This window comes from Gymnoscopelus microlampas, assembly GCF_963454915.1.
Source record: "Gymnoscopelus microlampas genome assembly, chromosome: 9".
NCBI classification, from domain to species: Eukaryota; Metazoa; Chordata; class Actinopteri; order Myctophiformes; family Myctophidae; genus Gymnoscopelus; species Gymnoscopelus microlampas.
In genome coordinates this window covers 3175361-3188029 of record NC_139946.1, presented here as the reverse complement: position 1 = coordinate 3188029, position 12669 = coordinate 3175361, and the positions used below count along the sequence as shown (strand labels likewise).

The 12669-nt window shown below is 42.7% G+C and overlaps 2 protein-coding genes across 2 annotated transcripts; one reads left to right on the top strand and one right to left on the bottom strand.

The window, feature by feature from the left end:
- The first annotated feature begins 236 nt into the window (after positions 1–236).
- On the top strand, positions 237–2168 carry LOC311052725 (E3 ubiquitin/ISG15 ligase TRIM25-like). The gene has a single exon (XM_084067887.1). It carries the CDS (start codon positions 257–259, stop codon positions 2156–2158), a length of 1902 nt encoding a protein of 633 aa, XP_083924013.1. The 5' UTR covers positions 237–256; the 3' UTR covers positions 2159–2168.
- Positions 2169–7227: 5059 nt separating this feature from the next.
- On the bottom strand, positions 7228–8592 carry LOC311052485 (mitochondrial inner membrane protein OXA1L-like; the record flags this gene model as incomplete). Its single annotated transcript, XM_084067448.1, has 1 exon — positions 7228–8592. The coding sequence occupies one exon, from the start codon at positions 8590–8592 to the stop codon at positions 7228–7230; it is 1365 nt and encodes a 454-aa protein (XP_083923574.1).
- Positions 8593–12669: the final 4077 nt, after the last annotated feature.

The window sequence follows — 12669 nt, the reverse complement described above, 5'->3', positions numbered from 1 at the left end:
ACACACACACACACACACACACACACACACACACACACACACACACACACACACACACACACTGACACTGACACTGACACTGACACAGACACAGACACAGACACAGACACACACACAACACACACACACACACACAGGCGCTCATACATGCAGGTACGTAGGTAGAATGGAAAGAACCTCCCACGTCATGTGATTTCTGAGGAAGTTGAAACTAATCTCTGTCTGTTTGTCAGACAGACAGTCAGCCAGCAGTAAAATGGCACAAGCAGTTCAACTGGACCAGGAACAGTTCTGCTGTTCTATCTGTCTGGACCTACTGAAGGATCCAGTGACTGTTCCCTGTGGACACAACTACTGCAGTAGGTGTATTGAGAGATACTGGAACCAGGATGATCAAAGAGGGAGATTCAGCTGTCCACAGTGCAGCCAAATGTTCTACCCAAGACCTGTTCTGAAGAAAAACACCATGTTGGCTGAGGTGGTGGAGAGCCTGAAGAAGACAGAACTCCAAGCTGTTCCTCCTGATCACTGCTATGCAGGACCTGGGGATGTGGCCTGTGATGTCTGCACAGGGAGAAAACTGAAAGCTGTGAAGACTTGTCTTAAGTGTCTAGTCTCTTTCTGTGACTCTCACCTCCAGCCTCACTATCAATCTTCTGCCTTTAAGACTCACAAGCTGGTCAAAGCCTCCAGCAAGCTTCAGGAGAACATCTGCTCTCGTCACAACGAGGTGAGGAAGGTTTTCTGTCGTACTGATCAGCAGTGTATCTGTTATCTGTGCTCAATGGAAGAACACAAAGGTCACGATACAATCTCAGTTGCGGCAGAAAGGACTGAGAGACAGAAAGAGCTCGATACGAGTCAGCAGAACATCCAGCAGAGAATCCAGGAGAGAGAGAAAGATGTGAAGGTGCTTTACCAGGAAGTGGAGTCCATCAGTCAATGTGCTGATAGAGCATTAGAGGACAGTGACACCATCTTTACTGAGCTGAAATCTTCCATTGAGAGAAGACAATCTGGGGCGAAGGAGCTGATCAGAGACCAACTGAAACGTGAAGTGAGTCGCGCTGAAGAACGGAGGAAGCGTGTGGAGCAGGAGGTTACTGAACTGAGGAGGAGACATGCTGAGCTGGAGCAGCTCTCACACACAGAGGACCCCATCCATTTTCTACAAAGTTCCACCTCCCTCTCAAGAATGAGTGAATCTACACACCCAGTCAGCAGCAATGTCCGTCCTCTGAGCTACTTTGAAGATGTCACTGTGGCTGTTTCAAAGATGAGGGACAAACTACAGCACATTCTTGAAGAGGAAGAGACTATCTCAATCTCAGAGACAGTGAATAGAGTGGATGTTTTACTGTCAACACCAGAACCCAAGACCAGAGCGGAGTTCTTACAAACAAATAAACAGGAGGACATTCTTAAAATAAAAACAATAAAGAGGGTACTTGTAGTGATCCTTTTATTTTGTATTACTTTGACACAACCTATTAGGAGCAGTGTCCAGCCCCAAGGGATACACAGAGAGCAGTTAGGGGTTCCTGGTTGGCTTGAACCCAAGACCAGAGCTGAGTTCTTACGATATTCATGTCCAATAACAATGGATCCAAACACAGTAAATCAATATCTGTCTCTGTCTAAAGAGAACAGAACAGTACGCAAGATGAACAAAAAACAATCCTATCCTCATCACCCAAAGAGATTCACTAGAAACCCTCAGGTTCTGAGTAGAGAGGGTCTGACTGGACGCTGTTACTGGGAGGTTGAGTGGAGTGGAGGTGTTGGTATAGCAGTCTCATATAAAGATAGCAGAACCGGATCCTTTCAAGAAGGTGCATTTGTAGTCAATGAAAAATCTTGGTGTTTACTGTGTTTGACAGGAGGTTACATGTTCAGACACAGAGACTTTGGTCCTGTAATACCAGGTCCTGTGTCCTCCAGAGTTGGCGTGTACCTGGATCACAGTGCAGGTACTTTGTCCTTCTACAGCATCTCTGACACCATGACTCTCCTCCACACAGTCCAGACCACATTCACCCAGCCTCTCTATGCTGGATTTCAGCTTCTTGATGGAGCCACTGCTAAGTTGTGTGACCTCTCGTGCTGTAGATCAGACTTTGGCTTTGTCTCTCGTGACTCCAGAATAATTTCTTTATGATTCTATTCGTTTTTTTTCGCTCAAAGTCAACATTATCAGAGTTAAAAAATGTAACTGTATTATTATTTTTTTTTTTTTATAATTTTTGTCCCACGATTTTGTAACCCACATTTTTTCACCCAGTGCCAATTGCCTATGTAATCCTGGGCACTACCTACCCTCTGCCAGCCTAGGGAGAGCCCAAGCTGAAGCTCATGCCTCCTTCAATGCATGAGGAGCAAGCAGGCCGCTTCTTATCACCCGACAGGGGGGAGTTTCCCTGGTTGGACATAGCGCGTGGAAGGAACACGTTATTCCAACCAGTTCCCTTCTCCTCCATCAGGCGCCCCGGCTGACCAGGGGAGGCAGTATAGTGACCAGGATTACTACATGTTTTTGTGAGGGTATTAACTACCCTAGGAGACACGGGGAGAACATGCAAACTCCACACAGAGTAACTGTATTATTGATGTAAATAACAACCACATTATGTTTTGACCCCAGAAACAAGCAGTGTTGTCCCTAAGCTTGACAAATAAAATGGAAAAAGAACATTTGAATTTGTTAATAATCAGTTTTACTATAATCTTCTCCTCTTGTATTCATACAATTTATGTCGTGAGGGAATTTGGGCTTTCAGACTTTTTTGGTTCCTTTGTGGGTTTGATATTCAAGATGAAATAACATTCAATGATATTTTTTTTCATGTATAAGAAATAATCAGAATAAGCATAAAATGTATTCACACACCTAATTAAATTATATTTTATTTAATGTAATAAATAGTAGCAACACAATAAATCCTATTACGTATTTGAATAATTGTTCGTATATGACTGTGTATTGAGTTAACTTTAACTGCTGGCTTCTGTTCTTTATTGTTGTCACTGTAAAGTGGACTGGGACATTTTAGTATATACTGTAAGTATGTTAACCAAATAATTGCTTAAAGCTCTATATTGAAATAGTAATCATTGTTATAGCCTACATGCCTTGTTTGTTCAGTAACACTGATTTGGTATAGTTACGTCCACATTTGTAATACCACACAACAATATGTTAATCATCAATAACTAATGTGTGCGTGCGTGTGACAGACAGACAGAGAGGTAAAGAGAAGTCCAGCACGCTTCAGCCAGTAGAAAGTAGAAGGGCTCGTCGGTGCTCAACAGGGACAACTTGCGTCAGAGAAAATAATACTGCCTGGTCACATCAGGAGAGACTACCAAATAAAATAAACTGGAGCACTTGACAGGTCTGCACGTGCTGTGTTGTTTTGCAGGGGTGACTGACTGACTTTCGTCCTCCTCAGAGTAAAAACATTAACTTGAACTCATGAACTTGACTGAGTCAATCAAGTTCATCACTAATAGTAATAAGGGTAATAATAATAACTAGAAAAAGTGCTCCTCGGAGCACAAGTCTCCGCCAGCAGACTTGTGTTGGGAAAGAATGTTCTAATTCTTATGTTCTACTTCTTACAAAAAATAGGACATGTTACTGTGTCATAGTAACATGACACAAGTGTCCTATCCGTCTGTATAACTGTCCTATCTGTATAAGTGTCCTATCCGTCCTGTCTGTATAAGTGTCCTATCCGTCCTGTCTGTATACAGTAAGTGTCCTATCCGTCCTGTCTGTATAAGTGTCCTATCCGTCCTGTCTGTGTAAGTGTCCTATCCAATTGTTACAGTATCCGCCATTTCTCAGCCATTTCGTGATTATTCCTGTCTTACCTCACTTTGAAAGAGGCACAGACTCTTTCAAAGTGACACATGTATTTATAGGCCGCTATACGTCACTAGCCAATCAGATCACACTATTTCACCGTATTGTCAAGTGTCACGTGAGGCTCGACCAATGTTTGCTTGGCTGACGGAAAGTGAAAACAAACTCTCCTGGCGGAGACAATAATAATAATAACTAGAAAAAGTGCTCCTCGGAGCACAAGTCTCCGCCAGGAATGTTCTACTTCTGGGAATGTTCTAATTCTTATGTTCTAATTCTTACAAAAAATAGAACATGTTACTGTGTCATAGTAACATGACACAAGTGTCCTATCCGTCTGTATAACTGTCCTATCCGTCCTGTCTGTATAAGTGTCCTATCCGTCCTGTCTGTATAAGTGTCCTATCCGTCCTGTCTGTATAAGTGCCCTATCCGTCCTGTCTGTATAAGTGTCCTATCCGTCCTGTCTATGTAAGTGTCCTATCCGTCCTGTCTGTGTAAGTGTCCTATCTGTCCTGTCTGTGTAAGTGTCCTATCCAATTGTTACAGTATCCGCCATTTCTCAGCCATTTAGTGATTATTCCTGTCTTACCTCACTTTGAAAGAGGCAAAGACTCTTTCAAAGTGACACATGTATTTATAGCCCGTTATATGTCACTAGCCAATCAGATCACACTATTTCATCGTATTGTCAAGTGTCACGTGAGGCTCGACCAATGTTTGCTTGGCTGACGGAAAGTGAAAACAAACTCTCCTGGCGGAGACAATTAGTTCCCCTGCTCACCTTCAGAAACAGCTCCGCCTCCTCTGATTGGCCAACGGCCAATGGAACGCAGGCTGCTCATTGGTTACCAGGGAGCACACCCATGGCACCCGTGAAAATGGAAAATCTACGAGCTCAATGTGTTGCGACGTGACGCTTTGTGAACTTGTATATCGGTTATTTTCCCGCAGCAGGTGACAACACTGTCTTCTGATTAGGCTTTTAGACGTTTTAACTATTTAACATTATCATACAAACAATACAGTAGGTGTAAACATATTTACATACAAACAAGTGTTTTGGCACATTTTATTGAACAACGTTACAGATACAGAGTTCAGTAGCCTATAGACTACATTCTAAGAAGATATGTCATACGTTTCGAAAATGTCTGTTTTCTGTAACTGGTGTTCTCTTTCGTTGATAGATAAATTGTTTGTGTGTACTATAGCTCAGGCTACTACTACTATGTTAGCTGCTGTGTTTGACATTGTTCAATGTTCTCATTGATGTTTTTGTTATACAAGAAAGAATATTCAAGGATGTGTGGTGGATTCTTAAAAAATAAGGGAAGATCAATTGGAGCCAAAGATGACAGACATGTCTGCAGGTTTTATTAGCAAAAGTACTTTATGGCTATTCTTACAGCATGAACTCCTAGCATAGTGGCTGACTGCCTGCCTGCTACTTTTCTGGACCAGTTTAAATGCCTTTCTCGAGGCAGACAGATCATGTCTATTCTTAACTGACCAATCACAAAAGGTGTTTCAATATGAGCATCCAGTATCCATGTTGGTGTTCTAGTATGTCCTGTCTCCTTCCCATGTTTAACAGGTCAAGTTGACCCATCTAGATATCAACACTGTATATGTTTCATCACTCACTAATATAGTAGTCCAAGCAGACAGTGATGGGTCAATCTACTATTCTGTAGTCTGAGTGATCAATAAAACACAAATATGAGTATTTACACGATTACATACACACAATGTATAATATGAGTCTTGCATATATCACTGCATGGTGTAGAAATTCCCTAACAGATTCAAGGGAAATGGATGTGTTTTTCAAACCTTCATGTAAGTGGAGTTGTAGTGATGGGCTGCTCTTTGCTTTGGAAGGAAACAGAAAGCTAGCTTGCAATGTGTGATGGCAATAATTCCATGTTATAGCAGTAGGCCTACATATCTTGTATAAATGCTATATTATATAGGTGTTCATTTACATACATTAAAGCACCTGTTGTGCATTGAGCTAATCATCAACTAAGTCCTATGAGGGATGTGTAGTGTTCTTCCGCATGTTTAGGATAGTAAATAAATCACATCAGCCACCATCAAGTTCAGTGGGAGAGCCGGATGATGACGTTTCAGAGGTGAGCTGTCAAATGAAATCCTGATTGATTTCTTTTAACTCTATTCCTTCTCTCCCTCAAAATACCTTACCGTTTGCCAGGCCACAAATGTACATAAGAATTTGTACTTAATTTGTTCTGTCTGGTTAAATAAAGGTAAAATTTTTTTTTAGATAAGATGAGGATAAGGATCTTAAAGTTAACATGTTAACGTGTTACACATCATGTCAATGAGTTTGTTTGTTTTTTACATTATAGGATGTTGAAGTAGTAAGAGAGCAAGAAGAAGAGAACAGAACACGGGAGAGGGCCTGGTCACAGGAGGAAAGCTGGATGAGGATGTTGCAGAGGTGAGCTGTCAAATGAAATTAGTTTTAAGGTTTGCCCCTCATCTTAAAACATGGTTGTTTGTGGTAGAGATGCATTCAGCAGGAGGCAGAGGAGATGGGGGGGGGGGGGGGATGAGGGAGGAATAATATGCTCTTGAATATTAACATTTTCTTTTCTTTTTACTAAATAGGCTGTTGAAGTAGTAGGAGAGCAAGAAGAAGGGAGGGAGAGAGGGGGAGAGGGCCTGGTCACAGGGGTGTTGGACACGACTGCAATCTCCAACCAGCCATTCTCAGCAGCAAAACCAAACCAACCAGATACTAAATTCATTGCTAGCAGTCAGTGGGACAATATACCCTTACTGTACCTTCTAATCAAAGCGGTACAATACATTTCCATGGCTCCATTTCAATCCTGGTGTAGGTGGTGTGCTCTGCTTTTACTGTTTCAAAGCGTCTCACTTATACTACATCACTGGCAGAAATCAATGCAGAACCTGCATTTATTTAAGCATCTGTTCTACAACTTCTGAACTGCAGCTCCTCAAAATTTGGTCATAGAACTTAAGCACAACGATTTTACAGAAATTTAAGTCAGAGTTGTACTAGTTCATTTTAGCCATTTTTGGATAGCTAATACCGATTTCCACTACAGGACAATTACACACGCTGAAGCCTTTCTCTGTATAGAAATGAACATATTCTACCATTGTGCACAGCACAGATGAAAGAAACATCCAAATACCATACTTTCATCTCCAATTAGAGCAGTCGATAGAAGTTGGCAGATTATTTAGTTAGATTACATACATAATGACAAACCCTTACCACCCACCCTCCCGTCCAATAATTTCCACGTTCATTAATATATTATATACACGATTCATTGGGCTCCCAAGCTATGCGTTAATCTGTTCTATCCCAGAGTCTCCGTCCAAGGCCTCGTCTTATCACTCGCTGGCTGGAATACTGGCTTGCCTTTGGCTGATGGTGCGGCGATGGGTGGGGCTGTCTGCTGGAGAGGGTTGTGGGTAAAAGTCTGCCTCAGCGGTCCTTTAGCAGCAAGGTCCAAATGGTTCTTTATCCTCCTCTCCCTCTCCTCCAACTGCTGGGCCAACTGAGCATTCCTCCAGCCCTTCTTCACGCTTGTGATGAAGCCGTTGCTCTCAGGCAGAGCAGAGGTGGGATGGGTTACCCTTTCTGGGATGTTAAACTTCTGTCTGACCAAAGGATGCCTAAGCAGGGCCACTTGTCCCAAGGAGAAGCAGTTGGAGGTCAACCAATATGTAAACACCGCCGTGGGGAAGTTGACGGTGAGGGGCAGAATGAGGAAGGGCATGATCCTCAACAGGGTCTTCATGGCTTTCAGGTTGGGGTTGTCCACGCCAGACTCTGCTCCCAGCTCCAGGACGAGGAACATGGTACCAGTGACAACCACCGGGAGCAGGAAGTATGGGTCTGCTGCCGTCAGGTCTGTGAACCACAGCGCGCCTCCGGTCTGCAGGCTGGGCACTGGGAGATGAGCCATCTTCCTCAGTGCCATGAAGAATGAGACGAAGACTGGCGCCTGCACCAAGGGAACCAGGAAGCCGCGGAGAGGGTTCACGTCATACTTCTTCTGGAACAGGTTAAGATCAGCGTACGCGTTGGCGAATTCAAAATTGTCTCCACTCTGTTTGGCCTCATTCATTCTGTTGGTAAGTTTGGTCATCTCCGGTAACACGTTGTTTAGCTTGGCTGCCTCCCTCTGTCCTTTCACTATGAGTGGAAACAAAGCCAAGCGGGCAAACGCCGTTCCTGCAACAATGGCGCCCCACCAGGGTAAGCCCACATCCATATGCAGAAACTCCAGCAAGTTCTGGATCAGCCCTACCGGGGTATGGCCAGCGAGGCCCAGTTCCGCTAAGCTGGGTTCATCAAGTGCCCCCTGTAAAACCTGCGCTGCAGTTGGTGGAACCTCGGTCACCAGCTCAGTGACGGGCTGTGTGGTGGCAGTGGAGGGGTCAGAGGTCACAAGGACGGGAGTGGACTCCAGGACTGGAGGGGAAGCGGAGGCTTCCACAGAGGGAATCGCCAGGTTAACAGTTTCAACTGGGATCTGTGAGCTGTTATATCGCACCGCTGCACGGTTCCTTCCACTGTGTTGTCTACCCAGAATGATCTGAGTGGCAGTTCTCCTGCGTTCCACTGCCGTATGGAAGTGGAACTTCTGTTTCCCCATCTGTCTTAAAAAACATCTCGCCAAGCAACCCTGAGTCGCCCCACTCCTGATGGCAGCCATGTTTACTGAATCCAAATGTAGGATATTCCAAGAAGTAGTTGTGCAAAACAGATAAAAATGGTCTGCAAATCACAACAATCTGTGTGTTGCGAAGACTCTCACCTCATATGGTTTGTTTGATAGGTCGCCATAGTTATCTGCTAAGTGGTTGTCACGGCTATTGCTGGGTTGAATTCTGCTTTCACTGGAGACTGTTTCCTTTTATCCCGTTGGTTAGACTTATCATGTCATCCTGACATGTCATTATCTTATTTTTAACTCTATGTCTGCGATATCCATATATGGATTCCCATGGTCAGCCATGTCCAAATATAGAGTCCATGATGTCAAACTTAGATGTGACAGTCATCTCCATATATGGGGTTCTGGGTGGTCAGTCATACCCAGTCTGTGATGTGCACCCACTAAGACAATGTACTTATAATACTTGTTCTTTATTTTTTCTGATATTATCTCCAGTTTAACCATATCTTGTATCCACAGTGTGGCCAGCGCTGGTTGAGCAGTATTAGCCAGTCTGCTTCAGATGCTGAACCCTGACTTTGCACCCCATTCGTATCGTGACTGCATTTTATATCTAGCGCTTTTCTCAAGAACGCTTTACAATCCACTTCACAGACACGCATCCTTGCACCGATGGTGGACGAAACCATGCAAGGCACCAACCACTCACTGGGAGCAGTTAGGGGCTCAGTGTCTTGCTCAAGGACACTTCGACACGTAGATAGGAAGAGCCGGGAATCGAACCGGAACCTTTGGCAGCTCGGAACCTCTAACTACTGAGCCACTGCCGCCCCTAACTCAGGATGTGTCCAAACCATTTGCACGCTTCCACTCATTTTGTAAAGTGTTCACATCAAGTATTAAGTTGCATAATGCAAATACTGTTCAAATACCTATTTATTTTTGTTATGAATACCCTAATAGTCATGACATTTTTCTATAGCAAAAATACATTTTGCCACTGCATGAACTCTTTTTGATGGAGCCAGCTAATAAGCAGCTTATTGCTTATTTGAGAAACAATGAATAAGTGGAAGTTAAAAGGGGAAGTGATATTTTTTGGTTAAAAGGTTAAAGCACTACATTGTGATAGTAAGCATCGCTATAGTGTTTGTGTTTGTCTCTCCAGCTCTTAAACAGAAAATACATTTTCAGGTAGGTGACAAACTTTCAGCTAATCAGAATTTTCCAGTTCCAATTTTGTCTGCACTTTTCTTTGTGTCATCACTTCCAATTTCACTTGTTTAATCTGTATCCTGACTGAGTTCTCTATCCTGATTGGATCAAATTGGTATCCCGACCTGAAAATGATTTTCTGTTAAATAAAGAGCTGGAGAGACATGGAGACTCCTTTTACTGAACAAACACTCTGTAGCAATGAGTACTATCAGAATATGGAGCAGTTTAACACTTATTTTAACCAAAGAAAATCACTTACCCTACCTTTAATTAGTTAATATAAGTTAATATAAGTTCGGCCCTGACTTTTGGCCCAGACCGGCACCCCACTCCGCCGAGGCACATACAAACATGCCCTTAATACCACCACTTTTACTGAAAAGCCTCCCTCCATGTTCTGGAGCCTTGAGTAAAATAAATGATAACTACACTGCCCATACACAGCTACAACCCATAAATATGATAGTTAACCCAGTGGTTCTCAAACTTTTTCATGCCAAGGACCCCCAAAAGGATATGTATTTGGCCGCGGACCACCATCTCCAATATTTTGTTCCAAGGACCCCCAGAAGCACAGATTTGAGTTAAAAATGTTCGCATAAAAAATATATATATTCAAAGATTTGCACACATTTTCAACATTTTTCAAAAATAGCAGATCTACAAGCTCATAGCGCGGCACTCGGTGCCGCGCTATGAGCTTGTATATCTGCCATTTTGAATAGCCAAAGTATAAAAGCTTAAACTTATTGTGACGCTATATTAACACATTTTGCTGGGGACCCCCTGGTACCCCCCCAAGGACCCCTGGGGGTCCCCGGACCCCACTTTGAGAACCAATGAGTTAACCTACAGTACTGGCAAACAATGAGAGCGTTGCTCTTATAAGGAGGATGCAGGCTAAAGCACATCATGGCACTGGAAGCAAGCAAGCCTACTCTAACTCTGGGGAGATCATCTCCACTGGACATTATATAATGGACCTATTACAAACCTGGATATGAGCAGTAGAGGACTATTATGAATGGGTGAAGTATGAACATGATTGCATGCAAAACTGAGTCTGTATGTAATCAGAGCTTTAGTTTTCTAAAGTATAGACAACAAGGCTAGGCTATAATGATCTGAGAATGCATCTGTTATAGGCTAGATCTATAGGCTGTATGAGGATATGCCTAACTAGCAAAGGCTGTGATTTGCGTACTGTGTGTATGCAAAAAGTTGTTTTATTGTAACAGCAAAATCATTCAGTGTTTTTAATAACAGCTATGCATGACCCTGTGAACATTTTGAAAGGTCAGTAAAAACAATAACAATAACTGAAACAATATGTTTGACTTTGATCAATGTCCTTTAAGCCCATAGGCTGCCTGGGCAACAGGAAAGATGCATGACACACGTCATGTAATTATTAGCAGAAATGTTCATTAGTTGCAAAAATAGCAAATCTACAAGGACACACCACATCACAATGAGACTGAGCTTGTAGATAGTTATTTTTGTGTGACATAATTGTATTACTAAAGTATAGAATAGGGCTTAAGTGGTTAATATAAGCATCTAATCAATCAATTTACTAATAATAATTACTTGAAACACACCGTGCAGTTTGCAGTTTAATGTTCTTCAGATCGCTAGCAACCATTCTGAACCATTTTGTGATAGAAACCAGGAAGGCATAGTCACCACATCACCTTCTTCACAAGTGAAACTGACATTCTACAAGTCCCATCAGATTTGCGCTCTCTCTCTCTGTGCCAAGTGTACTGACAGACGCATTCCTTTATTTATGTTTCGTCAACGCGTCGAAGCAGCGACGCGTTGTGGGCTTGTAGATCAACTGTTTGGGTGGGACTCCTGGGCCACTTGGGCCTGTGATTCGGCCACTAAGACGGCCGCCCAGCCCAAACATTACCGTAACTATCCTAAAACGGTCGCAGAAATACACGAAAAAATACCTGAATACCCAAAAAGTTGACAAGTTTTACCATTTTAAAAGACGTATCCAAGGGGGGGGGGGGGGGGCAGTTGAATGTAGGTTGTTTTTGCCAAAAAGCAACAGAAACAGAGAAAACGCAATTTTTACAAGGAAGTGAAAGGTCTGTTTTTTTTTTGCGATCACGTGATTTGCTGCTGCTTTGCTTCTCTGGGAGTCAAATGGTGACTCCCAGGTTAGCGAACAGCCCCATCTAGCGGAAAACCACTGAAAACACACAACTCGTCAATGGCAGTGCGAGCCTCGTAGCTAGGCAGATAACGGGCGAAAAACAGGCGAATCGTTCACTTCCGGATAAAAGCGCCAAAATTGGTACACATACTCCTTGGGTAGTACTGTTTTGATAAAACCCGTTAGCCACCTGAAAATTCAAGATGGCGGCCATTTTTCAAGATGGTTGCCATTGAATATACAGTAATATTACATTTCCCAACAAAATCACATAGATACAAGCGCCAAAATTGGCAAACATACTCCTTGGGTATTGCTCTTTTGATAAAAACCAAAGATTTTAAGATGGTGGCCATTTTTCAAGATGGCCACCATTGAATATACAGTAATTCGCAGTAATTTCACAATAAAATGTCATAGATATGCACCAAAATTGGCACACACACTCTTTGGGTATTGCTCTTTTGATGAAACCTGTTACCCATGTAAAAATTCAAGATGGCAGCCATTTTTCAAGATGGCCACCATTGTACAGTAGGCTATATACAGTCAAATCACATTTAGAAGTAAAATAGCTTAGAAGCAAGCACCAAAATTGGCTCACATACCATTCTTTTGATAACATTTTAGCAGCCACCTAAAAATTCAAGATGGCGGCCATTTTGCAAGATGGCCGCCATTGAATATAGACTAATAATGCATTTCTGAATAAAATCACCAAAATATGT